This window comes from Chinchilla lanigera, unplaced genomic scaffold, assembly GCF_000276665.1.
Source record: "Chinchilla lanigera isolate Chin_1 unplaced genomic scaffold, ChiLan1.0 scaffold00019, whole genome shotgun sequence".
NCBI lineage: Eukaryota > Metazoa > Chordata > Mammalia > Rodentia > Chinchillidae > Chinchilla > Chinchilla lanigera.
The window spans coordinates 20,435,924-20,459,674 of NW_004955420.1; the positions used below are offsets into that span (position 1 = coordinate 20,435,924).

Below are 23,751 nucleotides of genomic sequence, written 5' to 3' on the forward strand. Positions count from 1 at the left end.
CTAGTGAGGGCCTCCTTCTTGCTGCACTGTAACATAGAGGCCATCACATCGTAAGATGGAGCCAGCTGCTGATTCAGGTTTCTCTTCCACTTTCATAAAGCGACCGATGCCATCGTAGGTTTCCCTAACCTCCTCATCTACTCCTAATTCCCTGCCAAAGACCTCACTGCTGGATACCATTAACATTCCAATTTTGAGATTAGGTTTCTAACACATGAATTTTGGCATACAGACTCAAATGACAGCAATGCCTAAGATACAACTAGGCGCATTGTCTGTACTCTTAAGAGAGCTACCTGAAATTGTGTTGTTTAACTATTCTCAGAGCTTCCTATTTATAATTTCCAATTAATTTTGTGTGATCAGAGGACATACTCCTTATGAGTTCAGCCTTTAAAAATGTAATACTGGCCAATTGAAATTTTCATCCTGTTTCTTGTTCTATTCCCAGCGGTTATAATCCTGTGATGTTTATTGTCTGACATCTGCCCGGTGCTGTACTTATTGGCAGAGGAAGTGTAAGTTCTATTACTGCTACTTCCTCGTGATACAAAGCTTCTTGATGTGTTAAATCTGGCTCATAGCAATTACTTTCCTTCACTGTCCTCTGTCATCCTTCAGCTCTCAATAAAGGTCTCATTTTCTTTAGAGGTCTCCCCTAACTGATCTCCCTCACCAAAAATTGGTTAGAATCTTCTCTGATCTCTTTATTTCCGAGAGTGCACAGCAATTACTTCTTATCTAAAGCATCTACTCCACACTATTGTGCCTGTCTGTTACCTTTGCACTTACTTCCCATAGAGAATATATATTTTACATATTAGTTTGAATCATATGAAATGTAGGGTTTTTAAGACGTGAAACTGGTAGTTTCCCTGGTTCAAAACAATGTTTTAAACATAAAATTGTTTACATATATACAGAGTAGTTATAAGGATCTCAATGTAGCCTCGGTCTCTCAGGCACTGTTATAAATGAGAGTGTTCTCCCTGTAGGAAGCCTTTCCCAGAGTGGAGGGCCACATTCTTCTCTTCTGTTACAAGGCTACCATAAGAATCAAATAACTTGCAGGCAGAGAACTTAGAAAAGGGTCTGTTGCACAGGTGCTTCCAATTGGGTCGACAGCTGTGGTTTTGGTTTGGCTTTGTCTCTGGCAAACAATAGGCTACTGCTTACTCTTCAATGTCCTTGCCTTGAGACCACTGAAACTCAGCCTTTCCTCCATTCCTTACATTTAGTTAATCCCAAGAAAATGAGTCTCTTCTTTGGAGACAGTGATTAGGTATCCTGTGATTCAAATTAGGAAAATTTTTGCACTCAGTTCCTTCATTGCTCCCCAGACTCGCTCCTGTCCTTAGGATGAACTTCTTGACCAGTTTTTCTTATTTCTAAAAGAGAGCAGGAAGCCAGGTGTGGTGGTTCATGCCTGTAATAGCAGCACTCAGGAGGCTGAGGCATTAGGATCCTTGTAAGTTCAAGACCAGCTTGGGCTACAGAAAGAGCTCAAGGCCAGCCTGAACTGCATAGCAAGACCCTGTCTCAAAAAAAAAATTTATATATATACTAAAAGAGAGGAGGGTTTGATCACCCTTTTAGTGTTTTTTGTTTAGATTTGATATTTAATGTCTTCAGCAATGTATAGCTTTCTTGGCCCAACTGTCTAAGCTGGGTTCTTGATCTGAGTGTCCAAGAAACAATATGTTGTGGATGGCAGGAGACACTATCCTGGAGACCTGGCATTTCTGTAGCTTCCCCTGAATTAAGTACCTAGGAGCCTACAGACACAAGAAGCTTCACTCTTCAGTCAGCCTCTACTCACCCAGAGTTACGAAGACTCTTGTCTGGAAGTCTTCACTTCTACTTGCAGGATAACCTGGTAGAGTCCTGCTCACTCTTTAAGCTCTTATTTTCTCATCTGTTTAAGACTCTCATTTGTTCTCAGCTTCTGACTTAACCTGAGCACTTTAGAAATGCATTTCAAGAATTTCCATATGTAAGAAATTGACAGTATCTTTTATTTCTCAACTACTTTTTTTTAACATCAGTCACTTATCAGCTGAATCTAAAGTAGAGGGTTAATTTATTATTTAGGAAGGAGCCTTGTGCCCTCAGTTTAAGGATAAGAAACAGACTTTAATATCAGAGGACCTCACCTTTGTACTCTGAGTCAGTCACAGGAATCAACACATCAGTTCCTACCTGAAAGGTACCACTTTTCAATAATAACATGGTATAATGATGCTTGGCCACCTACCTACATCAGAATGTTGTGACTATACAACACTTAAGAGACACTCCAGAAGAGTGCTTCCCTAGGGATAACTAAATATGTGGAAAGTGGCACTAATCAGAGGTATGTATACCTCTGTAGGCTGTGTTAGCCATGGTCCTTTGGAGGTGGTGGGGGCTGCTGAGTTGATAGGGAAATTGTAGGCATGTGGGCTCAGGTCTTTTAAGGAGCAATTACAGCCCAAAATACAGAGCAATGGTGGGAGGAAGTTGACAGCTGTAATTGAAGAGTATAATATGATAAGTCAATGGAGTGAAAAGGAGAGAAAAGTGAAATTTGTAACACCAGGATGACAAGAAAATTCTTGTCTTTGATTTTTTTTTTTTTTTTTTTTTTTTTTGTATTCTGTTTCTCTGTCTATAGAGGATTCCATAGAACAGAAGCCAAGATTGAATCCTAACATTACCTTTTACTAAAGGTACCTTGGGCAAATCACTTGCCCTCTCTTAGGCTTGGTTTTCTCCTCTGTGGCTCTGCAAACCATGGAAAGGAGTCAATGATTTGATTTATGTGAAAGAAAGTGGTGATATCAGTTCAAGTTAATAAAAATATTTTCTGAATTCTCATCAATTTTTGGCTGCACTAACAATTCAGTTTTAGTGTGTTTGATTGCGTAAGACAACTGACAGGACCAAAAATAACGATGCTTACAAATTCAGGGTTTACTTCTGGAAAAGAATCCAAGACTATAGCAACATCACTAAGGACCTCAAGTGATGCTTACCACAGACCTCGGAATCATGTGCCTCATCACCAGGCACAATAATAGTCATAGAGGGGATATAGATAAAAGTGAGACATTTCTGCCTTTCAGAATAGAGGCCACTGGATGAAGCAGATATAATTATTCAAGATCAGAAGGTGAACCATTAGATTACCCTAAGAAAATCCAATTCACTAAAAAGCACTTCCTTACGTATTTTACAGATTTATCTGACATCATTTTACTGTGGAATAGGATCATTTACATAATCAAGCAAAAGTGGACTTCTCAGTCTATTTTATTCAAGGACCTTGCAGTGACTTATTACTCAACACCAACTATGATAATCACAAACTACTCCATTTTTAATGTCTTCCATGATTCTGAAGATTTAAGGATATCCTTTTCTTGAATTTCAGAATTTAAATTGAATTATCAGGGAAAACTACTTATTTAAATTATATCATTTGCAAGCATTAGCTATCTAAAATGAGAGTTAGGTCCAAAAAAATCCAAGCTGTGATCTAACAGTCTAGAGGACTTTGGGGAGAGTCTTTGGGGAGAGGAAATTCCTGCACCAAAAATAATCACTTTACATTTTCCTGACTCTTCAAACTTTGGGCAACCTTCTTGATTCTGAGGTCTGTGGTAAGCATCACTTGAGGTCTTTAGTGATGTTGCTATAGTCTTGGATTCTTTTCCAGAAGTAAACCCTGAATTTGTAAGCATCGTTAATTTTGGTCTTGTCAGTTGTCTTATGCAATCAAACACACTAAAACTGAATTGTTAGTGCAGCCAAAAATTGGAACCAATCCATATGTTCACCAACTGGCAAATGTATAAACAAATACGGACATCCATATTTGAAAGAAAAAAACAACTGATAAATGCTAAATGAAAGAAGCTAAACATAAACTACATATTGTACACTTCCATTTATACAACAATTTTAGAAAACACAAACGTGTGGAGACAGAAAGAAGAGAAGTAGTTTATAGGACTCAGTTAGGGATTGAGGATTAACCATAATCTGGCATAAGGCATGTTTTAAGAGTGGTATAAATGTTCCAAAATGGATTGTGGTGATAACTGCACAGCTGTGCAAATTTGCTGGAAATCAGTTAAGCATACATTAAGAATGGATAATTTTATGGTATGTGCTTTATATGCCAGTGTAGCTGTTTTTAAAATAAAGCATTTCAAAAGTAATTGCTCCTTGGAAGATAATAAAAACACATCATGGATGCAAAAAGCGTTGTTAACGCCAATTGTCAGGGAGCCAATATTCCTTGCTGCTCTAACCAAACCAATTCTAATCAATGTTTTCCTGCTTTATTCTATGAGAAACATAAGCCCAAAACTTCCTTCTTGAACCCAACTTTCCTGTGGTTGGGAATGGGACATCTGAGCCTCTGGCATGACCAATTGTCTATTGGTTTTTTGTTTTTTTTTTTTTTTTGGTTTTTTTTTTTTGGTTTTTCTCCGGTACCGGAAACCGAACTCACGACCTCGCGCTTGCCAGGCAGGCGCTTTGCCGCTGAGCTAAATCCCTAGCCCCTCAATTGTCTATTGGCTTTCAGGACATGGTGTCAACACTAGATGGAGCATAAGGTTCCTGGGCTTCAGAGTATGATATACTTGGGTTTGAACATAGACTCTGCGGTTCACTTGTTGAATGACATGGGGCATGTGTTTTGAAATCTCCAACCTTTTGCTCTTTTATTCATAAACTGGAATTAATAATTCATATCTCATATGGCCATTATGATGATTACATAAGATCACTGGAAGTAGATATTTTTGCTTAGCAAAGAAAACCAAACTCAATGGATAAAGACCATCTTGTTGCATCTAATAGTTCTGTAGGTCAGGAACTCCAGAGGGGATTGTTTGGGTGATCTGTGTGTGAGCCACATGGAATTAAGTGAGGAAGCTAGAGCAGGAATATCTCCTTCCAAGATAGTTTCCTCATCATGTGTCTACTTTTTCCACGAGACAGGTCCTCTCTCTACATGTTGCATCTCCTCTATCAGGGTCTTTCCATGACATTTGTGATTCTCACAGCAAAGTGGTCTCTGACAGTTGAATTTCTTCATTGGCAGCTGGAGTCCTACTACTAGGAAGCAGAAATTACAATCCAAGTTAAAGAAAGTTTATATCTGGAATGGTACCCGCTTCACTCATGTGGTATGTTACTGATCACAGAAGTGACAGGGCTCAAGACATAAGCAGTTCTACTTCTTTATGGTAGCGGGACAAGGTCACATTTTCACAAGAATATGTGGGTTGGAAGGTGCTATGCTGGCACAGAATTACAATATGCCACAGAGCTAGTGACCACTTAGAGTGACAGCCATCGGATTTATTTTTGCTGTGACTGTTAATCATGATACAGCAAACAGAATGGATTGTCAAATGCCTAGTAGATTATGGAGCTTAGTTGTGAGGGTGTCTGTGGATAACTGACATTTAGACCAACAAGCTCAAGGAGATGCTGGAGGCACTGAACAATGAGCTTGTAACCCAGATGGAAGGAAGTGGGAAAGAAGAAGGTATCCCCATTTAGAAAGAGTTCCAATCTTCCCCATTGCCTTTGGACACTGGTCTTCAGCTTCTTCAGCCTTCAAACACAGACACACTGAGGACTCTCTAGTGAGCTTTCAGGCCTCCAAACTTGGACAAGTGCATCCTTGATATCGCTTGTTCTGTGGCTTCCATCTTCTTGGGTTGAGCAGCTACTGGTGTGCAGATGGCCAGTGTGGATCCTCCCACCTCTGGTCCTGTAAGCTCACTAACAAATCCCCTTGTGTGATTATACACACATTTTCTATTGATTCTGTTCCTCTACAGAACCTTAACTAATACATGGCCAAATAATAAATATTTTAGACTTAAGGAGCCACTTGGTGTCTGTCATATTTATGCAACTCTAACACTATGGCATGTGTTAGCCACGGATAATATCTAAATGAATTGCTCTAACTGGGTTCTGATAAAAATTTATTTACAATGACAGGAGCAGAACAGGTTTTATCCGTGGGTTGCATTTTGCTGACTTCTGACATAATGCATGACAAGTAAGAAATGTTCAGTGACATCAGTGACTACTATTTTTGTTGATCATAGGGGCCTTTGGAAATCACCTAAACCACAGCTCTACTTCTCTTCCTCTTTACAAGTACAGTGTGGCTATTCCAAAATTCACAGTTTAGTGTTGTTGACCACCTTTACATACCCTCTTTTCACTTCACTCCACCACTTGCACATAGAGTTTGGGTCTCGGTTAATATCATTCCCTCTTCCCCTATCTCCACGGCGGCCTCTCCTTCACTTCCTTGCTGCTGGAGGGCAGTGAGTGTGGTAGAGTCTGAAATCGACTAAGATGGGGCCCTCTGTAAGAGCACAAGAATACCAAGGCAGGAGTGAACACAACTATTTAGAAGGAGAAAAGGAATAATAACACAAATTTTAAAATGCTAAAAGACACCACAACTATCATGACCCAACCTTACTCCTGACAGTAACACTTTTTCCCTACATTTTGATAAAAGCATTTTTCAATTTTGTAGTATCATTGTCTATAGATAATAATTTTTTCTTCTAGCATGGTTCATCATTTTTATTAAACAAAAGTATTGATGATTTATGTAGCTTTCTTCATCAGCCTTGCAACTATTTACTAATAATGTCACAGAAAATTTTAGCATTATTGTCCAGTTAAGGGAAATCTTTATAAAGTTTCTTTCACACATAAATCATAGGCCTTCAGGGCATTTCAGGTTACTTTGTATAGTGACATCCTAAACACTTATCTTTAGATCAATGAATACCAAGTTTAATAAGTATGTTAGCACTTTTTATTAATAAGTCTGTTGTTGATATTCTTGTGGTAGTGGTACATTATCAGTTTTATATTATCTTCACTGACATTAGCATCCTTTTTTAAATCTACAGAAAATTTTCAAGTTTTCAAATTTTCCAATGTTATTAATATGATTCACATCACTCACTAATTAGACTATCAAGCAACTCAAATGCCTATCTGTTATCATTACAAAAAAATTATCTCTTCTTAATGAATAACTTCCTGTGGTTATTTTTAGTTTTATCATAATTTGCTTCTGAATATCAGAAAATTCATATCAATTTCCTTAGTCATCATCATTATTATTTCATGTTCCATTAATTTTTTTCACACAGTACCTGCATTTTATTGTGGAAACTATTCAACATACAAAAATATTGAAAGTGGTACAATAAGTATCCACTAATTTTATTTTAATTTTCCTTTAACTCTTTGCTAAATAATTTTAAAGGAAAAAAACATGGGGCTGGGGATTTAGCTCAGCGGCAAAAGCACCTGCCTGGCAAGCACAAGGTCATGAGTTCGGTTCCCGGTACCGGAGAAAAACAAAACAAACAAAAAAACAAAAAAAAAAAGGAAAAAAACAAGATATTCTTTGTGTATAACCATATCAAGAGTTGGTAGATTCTCACTCGACTACTGAACCATTGAAATATGTCTTTTTAGTTGAAATGTCACATCACATTACCAACTTTTTCCATAAAATTGTGCCTTTCTTCATGTACAGATACACAGCACACATAAAAGTACCTCATTAAATCCAAAATAAACATAACCTTGATTCAACTTTCTCATGGCTAAATCACTAAAATTCCTTCTGCTTAGTTATACCACCCCATTCTACTGAAGGTGAGGTGGAGGCAGATGAGAATGGGAAAAGGTTTGAATTTTAATTCAATATAATTAAAACATTTTAATTTTGAAAAATTGCAAGAATAAGTGAATACAGTGAGAAAATAATCAAATACATTGCGAACTCTGCTACCATGCTTGAGTTTTTTCTTTCTTTTTTTCTCATTTTTTCGAGTAAGACTGGGAAAGGAAGGCAATGGAATATAATGAGAATTATAGGCTGGTAAACTAGTAATCAGCAACCTCTTCTACTAATTGGACTCTGAGATTCAACTATGAATCTCTTTTCCTCTGGAAGTCTTGCTCTATGTCCCCAGCTCACCGAAAATCCACTTCATCTTAGCTACAAATGTAAAGCTAACAGGGCTGAAAAGAATCCAGATACTCAGGACAAAGTAAAGAGACACAACTGACCCAATGTCTTTGGTTTTTCACACTTGGGGATTTCTCCAAACTTTCTACAAAATGAAGGGCCGGACATTTTTACCAAGACTACTTTTCTGTATCATAAATACAATCAAAACATATCTTTTGGCTAAAATTATATTATCCCAAATGCAAAAAAAAAGAAAAGAAAAGAAAAGAAAAGAAAAGAAAAGAAAAGAAATGAAATCCAACATAATTTCTTATACAAATGACTCCAGGGAGCCTTTCAGAGAAGACAATTGACTTCCACCAGAACACTCATAAATTTTCAAGACAACATTTCCCAGGTTTGAAAAAGAAATGGAGTTACTAATATTTAAAGACACTGGGCAATATTTTCTGAACCACATTATTAAAGAGGATCCAAAACAAAACAAAAACCAAAAAAACAAAACAAAACAAAAGAGGATCCACTCTTTTGTTTAAGATGAAAATAAAGAGAGGGCTCTAAACGCAAAGTCTAACCTTGGAGCCAGGCAAGGACCAACTAGAGCTCTGCCACTGTGAAGAAACTTTGAGGAACATTGGAGGTTTCAAACTAGCATCCAAAATTGATTTTTTTTTCATCCCATGTGAATAGAAGAAAAAAAAAATCATATGTGGGAATAGCTAGAAGAGAAGAGAATTACAAACCTGAATCTGTCACACCAACCTAGATCGAGACTGAGATTCATTTCTATCTTTCAGAAGTAGAAACAATAATCCCTACAGCCAAAATACAATTTTTGAAATGACCAGACTATAAAAATGTCTGTTAAACTATAGAGATATGCTTAAATATAAGTGGCTTTTGCCTCTGGTATGACTGCTTATTCAGAAACCCTTCTGTGTTAACATCAAATTGCGTTGCTTTTCAATGACAAAGAGACAAAATAAATGCAGAATTACATTTAAGAAAATAGACCAAATTGCCTAAGCTTCCCTGTCTGTTCAATGGTGATATTTATGTTTGTTTTTTTGTTTGTTTGTTTGTTTTATCACAGTGCTGGGGATTGGAACAAAACCCTCCCACATGCCAAGCAAGCACTCTACCAAGATACTACATCTTCAGTCCACAGTGGTGGGTTTCAAAGGTCACAGTATTTTACAAAGGTAGTGCCTGTGACAGGTCCCTTTATCTCTCAGCCTCACTTTCCCTAGCTGTAAAAGAAGTGAATCTGTGACTTTTACATTTACCTTCAGCTTAGATATTCCATTTATTTATTTCACTTAGCATTCCTCCTGAGTGCTGGGATTACAACAGGTGGATCTTGAAGACCATCATGCTAAGTGAAATAAATCAGACACAGAAGGTTAAATGTCACATGGTTTCTATTATATAAGGAACACAAAATGAAAATAATTTAAAGAGCAAAATAAAGGAGAGATTACAGGAAACAGCGAGGCAGACATTCTGAAGATGAGAAGGAGATCTAGGGCAAAGGGGAGGAGGGAAGGGGGAGAGTGAAAGGGAAGTAAAAATGATCAAGATGAGATTATTATATACACAGTTCCCCAAAACAAATGTAATTACTAAGTATCTCTAACACATGCTAATGAAAATATTTTTAAAAAACAAGTATCTGCCAAGGTCACAGATGTTCCTGTAGCCCTTCACCTCTCCTACCACTTCTGGGATTTCTTTGTGAGCCAGATTGCTTTCTCCATCAAGTCCAAGAATGGAAGAGAAGCCACAGCTATAGAACCATTTCCTAGGATCAGGAATCTAGGGAAGGCTGCACTGAGGGGTCATGCTTACAGAGAATTTCCTTCTGAACATGAAATTCCCTCACTAATGAACTCTAGAATACTATCTCTGCTCTCTGATTTATACAACAGCTAAGCTGAAGCCTCAGAGAGAAGTTCTTTCCTTCTTGGCCAGCTCAGTAGGCAAAATATGAGCTTCCTCATCTGTCCCTCCTGCTTTATCCTCTATAAGACACACACATACAAATACACACAAACGTGCTTCAACACAGCCGAGAGAGCTTGAGTAAGTTTTCCCCCCCTTTCTGGGCCTTCATTTCTTAATCTATAAAATACCAACCTTGCATATTCCTTTGCAGCTGACATACAGTAAGACAAAGAATAACACTGAAATCTTGACCTAGCACTTTTGAAAAATACCATTTCCACTCCAGATATGTGGTTTAAACTTTATATGATGATGGGTCCAACTTTACTAGCCACGGGAAGCTTATACTTCTCGGAATTTTTCCTTCCTCTTCTTTAGAGGACAAAAAATACATAAACCTCAGAAACAAGGTGTGGGGGTAGATGACTCAGCCCCACCGTGCTGTCTTTTGAGTGAATGGTTAATAGCTACCCCTGTGCTCCCCCATTCCTTATCTACCTGAATTCCATTTCAGACAAGTAAACAAAATGATCCTGAAAAAAAGGCAATTGCAGAGAGAGGCTGTCAAGGCTGAGGGACTCTGGAAATGAAATTATTTCAACCTCTGCCACCCACACAGATCTGGCAAGAACAAAAGAACAAAAGGGTGTTTGTGCAGCTGCCTTGTCATAGTTGGTAAGCAGCTCAGTGTCGTTTGCCTCAGGCTCTCAAATCTCTTGGCAAATAGTAATCTACTCATCCTCAAGCCCTCCCCAAAAGAAGGACATCAGTATTCACTGTGATGAGGAGCCAGGAAATTAGAGCTTTTCTAAAGCCATAAATACAGTGTCAGCTCTGGAAATCCACCTGAGGCTTTCTAGGTTCTATGTGATATGTGAAAGTTATCATTTACATTTTGGGGAACACACTGTTACAAAATCCTTGAATTTAAGCCCCCCAAAGACTTTAAAAGTCACTGTATGCCAACTAAACACATTCAGTACTTCAGTGGGTTAAATATCTCGGCCAAATATCATCTGGCCTCCCATGAACATCTCCAACAAGGGTTCTCGCTGAACATATGATAACAATTCAAGAGGTGCAGAAAGAGCATTGCAAGGCCCAGCATACAACCCAGAGACCACAGAGTATGAAACCAGTGTAGTATGTATGAGTGGAGGTAGGATGGCCAAGAGAGCCCACGGATGCTAGAAACAAAGAAGAAAAGTAAGGACATTAAAGCTTGGGCTTGGGGTATGGAAGCCAGGCTTCAGTTGAGCTCACAGGTTGCCATTTACACAAGCTATACGCTAAGGAAGGTGGGATGGGTGGGCAGGTGAAGAGCGTGGAACCCAACAGCCTCTAGGCAGTGCATGATGACAGATGTCTTGGTCATCCTAGAATGGGTTATAAGAACAAAAGTATTGGATTGGACATAATGAAGTTTCAACTATCACCTTTCTTCTATTTGCAGTTACCATTTTGACTTTGGACTAGCTTAAAACAAACAAATATATATATACACACAAATATATATATGAAACTTTGAAATAGAATGTGGATAACCACTCAGACTTCTTCAAAGCTCAAGGGTATCTAAGTACACGTGAAGACATGATCCCTCTTGTCTAGCTCAGGTGCACAGTGGGATAGTTATGTAACCATGACTTAGCACAGGTAAACACAATGCACTGGTTACCGCACTATGAAAGAATGTAAATATGAGATAACAACCTGTATAAGAATTATACAATAAAGATGCAGGCAGCTCTGGCTCTAGCAAGAGCTGTGCTCTGCTCCATGCTGGCTGCTGTTGTTGCTGATGTCTTGCACACATGAATACTTTAACCTTGGGACCTCACCCTTGAAAATCTCCCTTGAGCCCCGCAAGGAGGCCGATATAGACCAAAGAGATTATTGGCTGTTCTTTCAGTGCTGAATTTAACTTTTTATTTACAACACTACTTTACTTTATGATAAGGTAAAGGTTTTCTTACAGATTTTGTTCAGTAGAAATGCTAATAATTTCTGCATAGTAGAATTCAGAGCCCCCAAAGTTTACAGTTTATGATCCTATTAAACATAAAATGGTTCTTACATAGCTAGTAACCCAGAGAGAGATTAAATTGCCTTTATGTACCTAGCTTCTCTTTGGGCAAGTTTTAAATCTTACTGCTTCCCCATAAAATAATGAATTAAAATCTGTGAAACATGTTAATTTACTGTCTCCATAAAAGACATGATTTTGCCCTTTTGAAAATTATAGTTCAACAGACAGTTCAGTTCTGGGGCCTCCAAGGATTTGATTTCCTTATCTGTGTAAAGATGCATTAGGACTACAGGGCCCCTAAGAGCTTATTCTGGTATCTGAACCACTAAGCCACCTGGAACCCTCTCTTCCTTAACGTCTTAGGGTCTCCAGAGAAAAGGCCATGCTATCTCTCTGGAGCAAGAGTTAATGACCACAACACTGCTTCCTCCACTCCCGCCCCTTCAAAGTGGTCATCAAGTCACAGTAGACTACTTTAGGCCTTCAGTAACTCTGAGATCTCTTAGAAGGTCCCAGGTGCCAGAAGACATCGCTATTCCCAATTTACTCTCATTCATTTGTGCCTCTTCCTCCCCTAGCCCTGCTTCCCATCACAAACATGAAAAGTTCCTGGTTCTGTGTCTACAGCTTTCAGTTTAACCAGGAGGCTGAGCCATCACTCCCAAGTGCTCTCTTCTTTGACATCACTAAGTGGAAATCTATGCCTTTGGGTCCCAGCTGAGGGACCTGCAGTCAAACAGCAACTCCTTTCACTCTGCAGAAGCGGGAGGGTCAGGATTCCTCTCTAAAATCACTACTGGCTGTGACATCAGATGAATTTGTCCTTGCAAACCTCCAGAGGCCTCTCTCCTTCCATTCTGGTGTCTTGAAGATATGCAGGCCTCCTACTCTAAGCTAAAAATGCTTTGTTCTCCAGAGTGAAGACAGAAAATAAAGGGAGTGCATTTAGTATTCCTTGAAATCCAATTTCTGGCTCTCAGCTACAATTAATCATCAACACATAGAAACTTTTTCATTTCAGTGGATGACTGATTTTGTTAACAGCAATTTTTCCTGAGCTTCTCACGTCAGATGTGTTCGCCTGAGAATCTGTTCAGTGGTTACAGTATTCACAAAATAAATATTTTTCTCTTTCTGATCTCAAGTTAGCTGCCTGGTCTGACTGATAATATTCAGTTGTGGCTTGGTGGATATTGCTGAATTTCTCTTCTCATTTTTCTTCCCTTCAGTAATAACCCAAACAATTATTTTCAGAATCAAGTTAATTCCCAAGCATGGGGCTAGGATGATGCATCTCAAGCCACCAGCTACATCCTGGGTCCTCGCCACTCATACACTGGGCTTGCTCAGAGTTGGAAGACCATGGGTGTAATAAAAAATAAACAAGCTTTCATCAGTTTTAATATGGATGTAAAATTCCCTACAGGAAATGTACCCCTTCCCATGGCCGAGCTCACTCACTGCCCCTTCCCTGATATTTGTCTGCAGCTAATAGACTTGAACATTAATACTGTTCATCTAAGGCTGTCTCATCATTTGCAAAGTAAATAAATCCTACCTCTGCAAATTCCCCCATTGTGATCAATGGAGGAGGAGGGCAAGAAAAGAACAGAGGAGACAAGGGGATACAAAAAGAGAAACCAGAGAGAAGCATATTGAAGTAAGAAAAATAAAATATGGCAAAGAAGAATCCTGAAAATCTAATCAGCCTTAACTTCTTAAAAGTGGCATTTTATCTTAATTATTGTCAAAGTCATACATGTGCATAGCTTCTGAAATGCAAAATCGTTTGACAATGCTTTTTACATAATTCACCCCTTTCCATTCCCTTTCAATTTCCATTTTTACACCCAAAAGTAATTACTTTGTGCCTATCTGGCTGTTTCTTCTAGTATTCATCTCCATGTTTCTATTTGTTGATTTTTTTTTAGTTTTTGATGTTAACCACTGATTTCCTCATGACAATGAGGACTGAATTCTCTCACACTCTGACTACCTATTGGCACCATGGTTCTCTTTCCCTCAAATGCTTTTAAGTCAGAGTTCTCTTAAAACTAATATTCATTCATACTGTGATTATTTGATACTATGACTATTTATACCTAAACTATGTAAAATATTCTAATTGTATTCACTTTCATAAACTTTTTTCTAATCTTTGAAGTTAATTGCTTTGATTTTCACCTTTTCTTTCTGTCTACTTTTATATGTTTGCATTTAATTCATCCCCAATTGTACTGGAAGTAGAAAGTTCTCTCCATACATTCTAGCACATCAGGGAACACCAGAGTTACCTTTGTTTTTGCTTTGGTGACATCGCCTCCTGGAGCCTTCTCTCACCTTGATCCAGAATGGCTTTCTCTAGCAGCTGCACCACTTGTATTTTCGAAGATCACTTCGCCAATATTGTGAGAGTTCCCTCAACGTCTTCCTACACCTAGACTCCATATATTCAGTATATATGATTTACTTTTCCATGTTTTTGGAGCATATCCTAGAGTAGCTTACTGAAAATGGGTGCATGGGGAAAAGGCAACGCAGTTTTGACTTTGTGAGTGTCTGAAAATGATATTTATTCTATGTCTACAAGTGGTTAAGTTTCAGCTAGACATAAACTTCCATGCTGAAAATAACTTTCCTTTTGAACTTTGAGGGGTAGGGCTGTTTTGTTTTCTTTCAACTTCTAGTGTTCCAATTAGCTTTTTAGCAATCTTCATTTGAACCTGAACAGAGAACCTTCAAATGTCTTCATTATTTGAGGAAACTCCTTAGTATGAAAGGCAAAGACAAAAACACATGAGAAAAGTAATTCACAAGAGAAAGTCACTGCAAGAATCTGGAAATGTTACACCCTAATGAGCGAATGCAACAGTACCTCTTCTTTACATCTGGTGTCAGAAATGTCATAATAATGAGCCTCACTGCCCATTCATTGTATAGGTACCCCCTTGCTGAAGCCATTCCCTCAGAAAAGCAGATCCTTTGTCCTAAGAAGAAAAGGTTTTTGCTGTTGTTTTGTTGTTTTAATCTCTGTCCTGCTCTGTTTTTGTGCTACCAGGTGTACCACAGGTGTGCACACATACTACGTAAGTACTGCCACTAACCTACATACATAACCCTTCTAGAAAATATTTTTTTAAAGAAATTCTTCTCATAATTTTCTTTTCTCCATTTTCTTTCCTATTTCTTGAATGCTGGGTCTTCTGGAACAATGTGCTAATTTTATGTATTTCCTGTTTTCCATGTATGGGCAAGTAGGTAGGCTTCCAGAAAGTTTTTTTTAATTTATATAATCAAAGAAACCAAAAATGTGTACTCTACTGAGACTAAATGACCCAGTACTAAACATCAGGATTCCTTGTATAGTCAAGACCTTAGCCAGGTTTCAGCCTCATAACTTACTATCTGAAAGAGAGACCAGGTCCTCAGGAGCAAGGCTATTATAAGCAACTCTCAGTTTTTCTGCAGGAGGATGCATGACTATTTATTTAGGTAACTGCATGCTTTGAAAAGGGGATATTCAGAAATTTTGAGAACTTTTTTTTTTAAATAAAAGGAAGAAAACATTAACAGACAAGCAACCTTTTACAAAACAGCAAAAGAACAGTGCAGACAATACAGAGTTACAAACAAAGTAGTAGGAAATTAACAATGCTTGTTGTATTACATATTGATATCTTCAAATTGGTTTCTCATGAAAACAGAGACATGCAATATTGATCCATCAAGGACTCACTGACAGTTTCTTTCAGCAAAGAAATAGAAGACAGTAGAACAACTATGTTAACTCTCCTGTATATGCATACATACAAAATTTTGAGAACTTTTTGATTTAGCATCTGAATTGATAATGTCCTCTGAGTAACTAAAACAAATCATGGACTGCTGTGAGAATAGGAGTCAGGTAACAAAAGGAGTTCTGGTTCATGTCAGGCTCACAACAGGTTAGTTCACTGTTCCATGGACTCACCCAAAGGCAGTTCCCTAGTCCTCAAATGTGTACTGGAATGAATAGATGTGGTGGATAGCAGAACTTCTCATTTGATTCTTTAGTCTGTGAGTTAAAAGCTACTCTAATAAGAAACTCTGAACACTTCCCCCTGAACAAAGAAGTTAAGATATGATATCATAAAAACATAATGTTTGGTCCATGGCCCCCTCCTCTCTGGTTCTTCCCCTGCTCTCTGATTCCCAAATGCCATGATTTGAGCAGTTTTCCTCCCCTGTGCCATTTCTCCATGATGTTTCTGCCTTGGCACCAGCTGACCATGGACTGCAATCTCTGAAACCATAAGCCAAACAAAATGAACCTCTCCTCCTTTAAGTTATGGTTGTCAGTTGCTTTGTCCCATCTATAAAAAGCTGACCACTTTTTCACACAAGTGCTTAACTGGGACATCTCTTGGTACTTCCTTGACCAATGTTGACAGTAAGTTGGTAAGAGCAAAAGTCACTCACTGAGAAGAGTCTTTTGACCAAAAGCTGAAACACTTCGAGGATGAGGGTCTAGAACCCCCATCAGTTAAACACCATCTTAACCAGCAGAAGTGTTAGAGTCAGGAAATTCAGGGTAGGTAGCAGAAAAGGGAGATTATTGCATTAATAATATCCTTTAGTCATTGCGGGCTGATCAGGTCCACAGTCTCCCAAATGAGTGGACCCTAAGTAAATGAGACAATTGAAATGATTTCAGGCCTTCAGGAGGGTCCAACCTTATTACAGAAGTGGAGATTCTGAGGTTTTAGACCAAGAATGTCTCTAAGCAGCCTGTATTTTTAAGATTTTCAAACAAAGGAGGGGAATACTGAAAAAATGCAGGAATCTGGGTAGGACTTGAGAATCCCTTTAAGGACTTCTCCAAGTAATACTTTATGTTAATTTAGGATAACTATGTTATCTCCAGGAAGGCCTTCACCACAGGAATGAGATGCCTCCAGCTATAGTCTCCTTTTAGTTAATTGGGGTTAGAAGTAAATGACCTCAGCCATGGACTTATCTTGTCCTTTGAGCAGTCAGAACTTCACAGGCCAATACAGGTCTCAGAAGGGCCAGTGACTTATAGAGGTTCACTTACTAGGAGTCCGCTGCCCATCTCTGGAAAAGGGCCTAGGCCTTGGGCAAACTCATAAGTAAACATGAAAAGCCAATTCGTTAATATTAAATCCTGCTCAGAGCTGCTTCATAGTGGCCTCCATCAGGAGATCATGAGTATCCAATTGCCATCTCAATACCAGATGCAATGTTAGGAACTTAGTTCATCCCCTAACCCTTCCTCTTGCACTTTCTTCAAGAAAAGCATCCTGGAGGATCCTTATCCAGAGGCACTTAACTTTTTATACCAACTAAATGGATTTGAATGATACAGAATGTGCATTGCACTAAAAATCATAGCATCACTTGAGTCACTCCCTCTGGGAATGAATTAATCATTCTCCAAGTTTCTATGTCCATTGCCTGTGACCTGTAGCTGCAACTCTCCAAAGGATTTTTATCCAATATTAACTGTTTCACTCAAGGTTATCTGAGGATTGTATCCAAATGTTTCATAAATACATATTGTTCTTTCTTTTATTTCTCTAATATAGGTAATAGTTTTGCTTTTATTTTTTCCTTATCCTGACCCTTAAATCATCTCTGGGTGTTGTACTTGTTGTTGTGTTGTTTTGTTTTGTTTTTGCATCTCATTATTAAGTATGTAGACTTTCACTATCTTTTTGTTAGCTGAGTGTCTTCCTCTTCCTGAAAAGATACACTGAACTCAGACTCACTCTGTTCATTGTGCTCTGCTCTTCCCATAAAAGCTTTCAACCAATCTCCCCACTTCTTCCTTCCCAGGATCTACCTTAAGAGGTAATGACTGCCTCCAGTTTTGGATCCTCTCTGAAACTGCTCCACATAAATTTGGACCTTCATTTTCCATACTGTACTTATATTCCAGATCTCTATTCTGCTTGATTGGTCACCTGCCACTCAACCATCAGTTTACATGGAACTGTCCTCCAGCAGCCCCATGTACTTGTAGGCAGGGCTTCTGGAAGGTGATTGGATGATGAGGGCCCTACAGCTGAGTTGCTTTCAATAGGTGAGCCCTGGTCCAAAGAGGATGGTCACTGGGGAAGTGGCCTGAAAGGGTGGGTCTTACTACCCAGCTCATCTCTTCTCTTTCTGCTTCCCAGCCACCATGTCACATCAGAAACCATAGGAGGCAGACAGGCAGGGGCAAGGTACAAATATATCACTCATGGTAATACCTACAGTGACTCCCTTTCTCTAACCCTACCTCCTTAAGTTCCTACCACTTCCAATAGCATTATCAACTGGAAACCAAGCCTGTAACACGTGAGCTGTTGGGAACACCAAAAACCTCTACCATAACAGGACTATTGTTAATATCCACCTGGTTAAAGCCAAATAATGCATCCACCTGGAGGAGCTTAAATTAATCACACCTACAGAGTCTATTTGGCCAAGTAAAGTAACACATCCTCAGGTCTTGGGTATTAGGACATGGAAATTTGGGGGGAAAGGAAGTAGCACCATAGTCTACCATAGTAACTTTCTGATAATACTCATGATCTTTAGTTCTTGTCAAGATTTGATCAATATATATTGATACCAATAAACAAGTCAGTGGGTGAATGAATGAAGATGATTCAATGCATATTTATTACTAGGTCCACTATGGATTTGGTCATGTTTTACACAATTTGTGGAAGATATCTTGGAAACCAAAGTTTATTCTACAAACTTGACCTAGCTTAATGTTAAACAACAGTCTGTCATTGTAAAGTGGCACCCGGTTTATTGATTATCATGCAATTAACACGAGAGAAGAAGGCAAACTTAACTTTTAAAATGTGACCACAAATATAGCAAAGTAAGAAGATAACAAGAATTAATTCCAACTCAAGAGTGGACAAGGGGCACCTGGGTCCATCTTCACGAGACAATCAGAGTTGAAGAATGCTGAGGGATTTGGATAGCTTTACTATTACGCATCTTTGTGATCCCAGCACACACAAGCCCCCAAGGCAAGCCACACATTTGTGTGTGTCACAGGGCCCTTGCAAAGGCACCACCCAAATCACCGACCTCTCCCTGAAGCCATGACCATTGTATCTCTGCAGAACATACTGTTCCAGGTTTACAGAATCTTCATGATGCAATTCGGTGGAGAACTCCGGATTCTCAAATTGGGAAAATGAACACTTCCAGCACCTCTGAGCAAAAAGCCACATAAACACCTGGACCTGGAATGTCCAGTGCTCCCAGTGTACATGGCACAGGTTCTTCACCTGGGCAGAATCCCAGCGTTGATGACATGAGGTATACAAAAATATGCAGGCAGGAGAAAGAAATCCACCTTAGCCAGTTTGTTAACCTGAGGGAAAATGGTCCTGAACTCATCTCTAGGATGCTTTTCAATTTGGGACACTTCCTGTAATTTAGATTGCCCTGGTTGCTGAGGTTCTGTCCATACATCATCCAAGTCTGCCTCATCCTTAGATACCTTGGAGGGAAAAAGAATTTTTATTATCAGCAGCAAAATTTGCTTCACATTTTGGTGAGAAAATTTTTATAAAGTACCTCTTATGAGGCAGTCATTCTAACTGGTGCCTTACAATATTGTGCCTTTTCATCTTTGAATCATTCATATGAAGAGACATTATTGAGCTCAATATTCTGATAAAAATACTGAGTGACAAAAATATAGACAACCTGCTTCAGGCATACAGGGGAGGTGGTTAGAGATGTGATTTTCCCACCGTAGGCTATCTCACCCAACCTTGTTTATCTACCTAACACATCACACCATCTCTAAGGAGCAACATGCGTCATCTTGTACCTAGAGAGACAGACAGGGTTCTGGAACCATGATACTTGACTTAAAAATCCAACTGTCTGGTTTGCATCAGGGGACCACAAGTAAAAGACTTCACCTCAAATTTCTTTTTTGTTTGGAAACCCTATATCCTTTTTATTACTTTTGCTTTGTTTTTGTCTATGTTGTTGTTATTTTATTATTACCTGTATTCTCTTTAAAATAATAAAAAAGAACTAGAAAAAAATAACAAAATAACAATAACATAGACAAAAACAAAACAGCATAAAAACAAAAATGATACAGAGTTTCAAAGTAAAAGGATAGGAGCCAGACGAGGTGGTGCATGCCTGTAACCTCAGCACTCAGAAGGCTGAGGCATGAGAATTGTTGTGAGTTTGAGTCCAGCCTGGGCTACAAAGTGCACCCAAGGCCAGTGTGAACTGCATAGCGAGACCTTGTCTCAAAAAGACCAAAAAAAAAGAAAAAAAGGAAAAGAAAAGGATAGGAATTAACAGTGATTGTTATATTACATATTATTATCTTCAGTAAAGTTGCTCAGATTACCAGATGTAAGAATGCAAGATTAATCCAACCATTAAAGAGAATCAAAAATAATTTTAAAAGCATCACAAATGATACAGAGCTTCACTTAACAAGATGGTAGGAATGCACCAATGCTTGTTATACTGCATATTGTTGTCTTCAAATTAGTTGCCCAGATTACCAGATATAAGCATGCAAAATTAGTCAAAAAAACTTAAGCATTAACTGTTCCTTTCAATAAACCAACAGACATCAGCATACAATTATCCCAGCTATCCTCCTATATATATTTTTTTTCCTTTCCTTCTTTCTTTCTTTTTCTCTTTCCCTTATCCTTCCCTTTGAGCAATTTCTTTCCCTTTCATAATAACTATTGTGAGTTTTATTTACTCTTTCAGGTTCTTACACTAGGGAGACAATATGATGGTTACACAGGCACATCTGATTTATTTCACTTATGGTCTCTAGTTGCATCCATTCACCTATAAAAGCCTTACATTTATCTTTTGATAACTGAGTAATACTCTATTGTGTAAAAATACCACTTCTTTTTTTTAAAGTCAGTTAAAAAGACTTCAAGATTTTTTTCAGCATCAAATGAGACTGTGTGCAAGGGGTGATAAAAGAATATGGTGAATGCTTACATTTTAAAGACTTATTACAGAAAAAGACATATTGCTAGGAATGACGGGACAAGTACGTTCATAGCAAAAGGAGTACTTTCAGCCTTTTGAGGGGGAATGATGTCATTCTGTCTTTTACTTTAATACATTTTTAAAATTTAAACATTCACCATATTTTTATCATCCCATGTATGTAAAAACAATAAACACCAAGACACTTCCCAAAGCTCACTGATATTCTTAAAAATTATGTTGCAGATTGTTTTTCCCATCTCAAAATGATCAAATCAACTTTCCTGAGCAGAAGAAACACCTTCCTGATCGGGAGAGTGCCAAAATGTTAAGAGACGTTGTAAGTCTCCCAAAGAGCTCTAGCTGGTGTGAAAGGATGCTGACACGGATCCCCAGATTACATACAAAGTGGAACAAGGTGACTGCTACATAAACGTGGCTCAAGCACATGGCTTCCAAACTGTGCTTCAGAGCCACAGGGAGGCTTTATTTAAAGTAATAGATTCTGTGACTCAAAAGGCATAGTTTAGAAATGGATTTATAATATATAAACGGATTATTTAAAAACACATATTGTGTGTTTATATTATACACATAACAATTCTCTCCTGACAGTGTAAAAGAAGGAACACTTCTGCTTAGGACAACCCGGGACACCTTAAGGAGGAGGTGACCCTGCAGTGCTCCTTGAAGGATGAGTAGGTAGGGAGTAAGGCAAGGGGCACCAAACAGGCAGGACATCTCAGTGTCAGGCAGCAAGTTAGAGCCCTAGGCTAACATCTAGATGATAGGCAGCAGGGACAACATGAAAAGCAAAGAAGACACTATCTTTTTCTTTTTCCCTTTCCCTGTTTGCTTAATCATTCCCTATAGATAAGATCTGCACAAGCTGTGGTTTCAAACTTTAGCCCAAGAGAATGTAACATCCTCTGAGCATGCCGATGAGCTCAGGGCCCATATAAAACCCAGACCATGGGTGAACAGCTGGAAACTGCTCAAGGTCTCAGAACAAACTAAGTGGAAAACGTCCACCTACAGCAATGACGGCAAAACATTTACAGACGGTACCTACACAGCAACACAAGGCCCATTTTTATCACAAAGTACCACGCTGCAATTAAACCTGAATACCTAGGCTTTACTTTAGAAAAACAACTCATACAATGACATCTTTTGTTTTAAAAGAAAAACAAAGAAGACATGTGCCATGGGTTTCCCACCACTGACCTAAGGAGTACCAGGCACTTTGTCCTGGTGTTGGTTCACATAGTCCATTTTCCTTCTGAAAAACACTGACCTCAGAGGAAGGAAACGATTCCTTGAAAGACCCAGGTAATCATATAATTGTAGCCAGAGCTGTCACTCAGGGCAGCTGCCATTATGCCATGTGCCCACCTTCATGCTTGAAAGTGTGCTCTCTCACCTATGCTGAAAAGCTATCATTTTGCTATAAACTCTACCTGTTCTCTAGGTAGATTGTCTACACGTCTCACCAGAAATCTTTCTTTAAAGACACAAAGAAAGGTGGCAGAGCGTGGATGGTTCCTCTGACATTAGAACCTGCTGTGTTGGAGCCCTGTGATGTTAGGAGCAGGCTTCCAGGTGACAGGAAGCGATGGAGTCTCCCCGCTGAGGGAGGCCGAAAGCTGAACATGGCGGGAATGGCTAATAGCCCATAAGGATTGGAGCAGCATAGGGCTGAGGCAGGCTGCGGGGGCAGCCGTATACTAGGTGAGAAAGAAAGAGGAGGAGGATGCTGCGTGCCGTTTATCAAGAGAGGAGTTGATCATCCACACAGCCATTCTCACCCTTGGACAAGACTTGGAGCTGGTTCCTACAACCCCGAGGCTTGCTGTGGGCTGGAAAGGGAAGGGTCAGTAAGGAGCTACAGGACACCAGGAAATAGGTCATGGACTGAGATTTTGTGCCAAGATTCACTTCTGTTATCCTAAGGCCTTTGATAAAGTAGTACTCAAAGTGACTAATCCATCTTAATCAACTCTTAACATGTTAGAAAGACCAGGTCTCAGACTTGGCTGGGCCAAAGGCAGACAAGGTACTACAGCCTGGGGTTAGCTCACCAGGAGCCAGGAGGGAGTTTGCAAAGGGCTTTAGGGAGGATGCATGCTTCAAAGACTTCCTGGAACATTTAGGGAAGTAAATCAAATAAAAGAATCAATTTTCTGCATAGAAACAAGATGGAGACTTGCAGTTTATCAGTTAAACCCTAAAGTGCACTGTGACAGCAAAAGGCCAGAGGCCTGGTGACTTTCTTTGAACAAGCTCTCAAAAGGACAAATCAACGCTAAACTGAGCCTCTCTGCTCAGGAAGGCCTCACGCTGGGCAAACCCCCACTTACCTGTGCCTTGCTCTTTGTTACTGCTGCTTCCACACTGGGGCCACAGAATCAGGCTCAGGGTCCTCACACAACTCCAGGATCCACCGGGCCTAGGACTTCTCCTGTCCACTCAGTTCTTGAAACGTCTGCTCCCGTGTACTGATATGCAAAACCATTCTTCCTTTCTAAGGTGGAAGTTTAAGGTCTGGTGAAATCCGTTCCATTTAGGCGACTTCTGAGTAAGACGAGAAATTTCTGATTGCTTGTTCAGTTTAGTTTCAGGGTCCTTGTTTTTACTTTCGTTTCTTAGATCCAGCACTCAAAGCACTTCTTCCTTCTGAAGACAGAGGCAGCACAGCTTTGTGACTTCAGGGCTTTGTTGCGCTAGTACAGAGCTGTGTTCTGGGTTC

The 23,751-nt window shown here is 39.1% G+C and overlaps 1 protein-coding gene across 1 annotated transcript; it reads right to left on the minus strand.

The window, feature by feature from the left end:
* Nucleotides 1–23,517, minus strand: Rtp4 (receptor (chemosensory) transporter protein 4). Its single transcript, XM_013513337.1, is given in 6 exon segments — nucleotides 1–169; nucleotides 19,092–19,294; nucleotides 19,381–19,509; nucleotides 21,068–21,128; nucleotides 22,496–22,729; nucleotides 23,384–23,517. Coding segments are annotated over 6 exon segments (930 nt in total).
* Nucleotides 23,518–23,751: the final 234 nt, after the last annotated feature.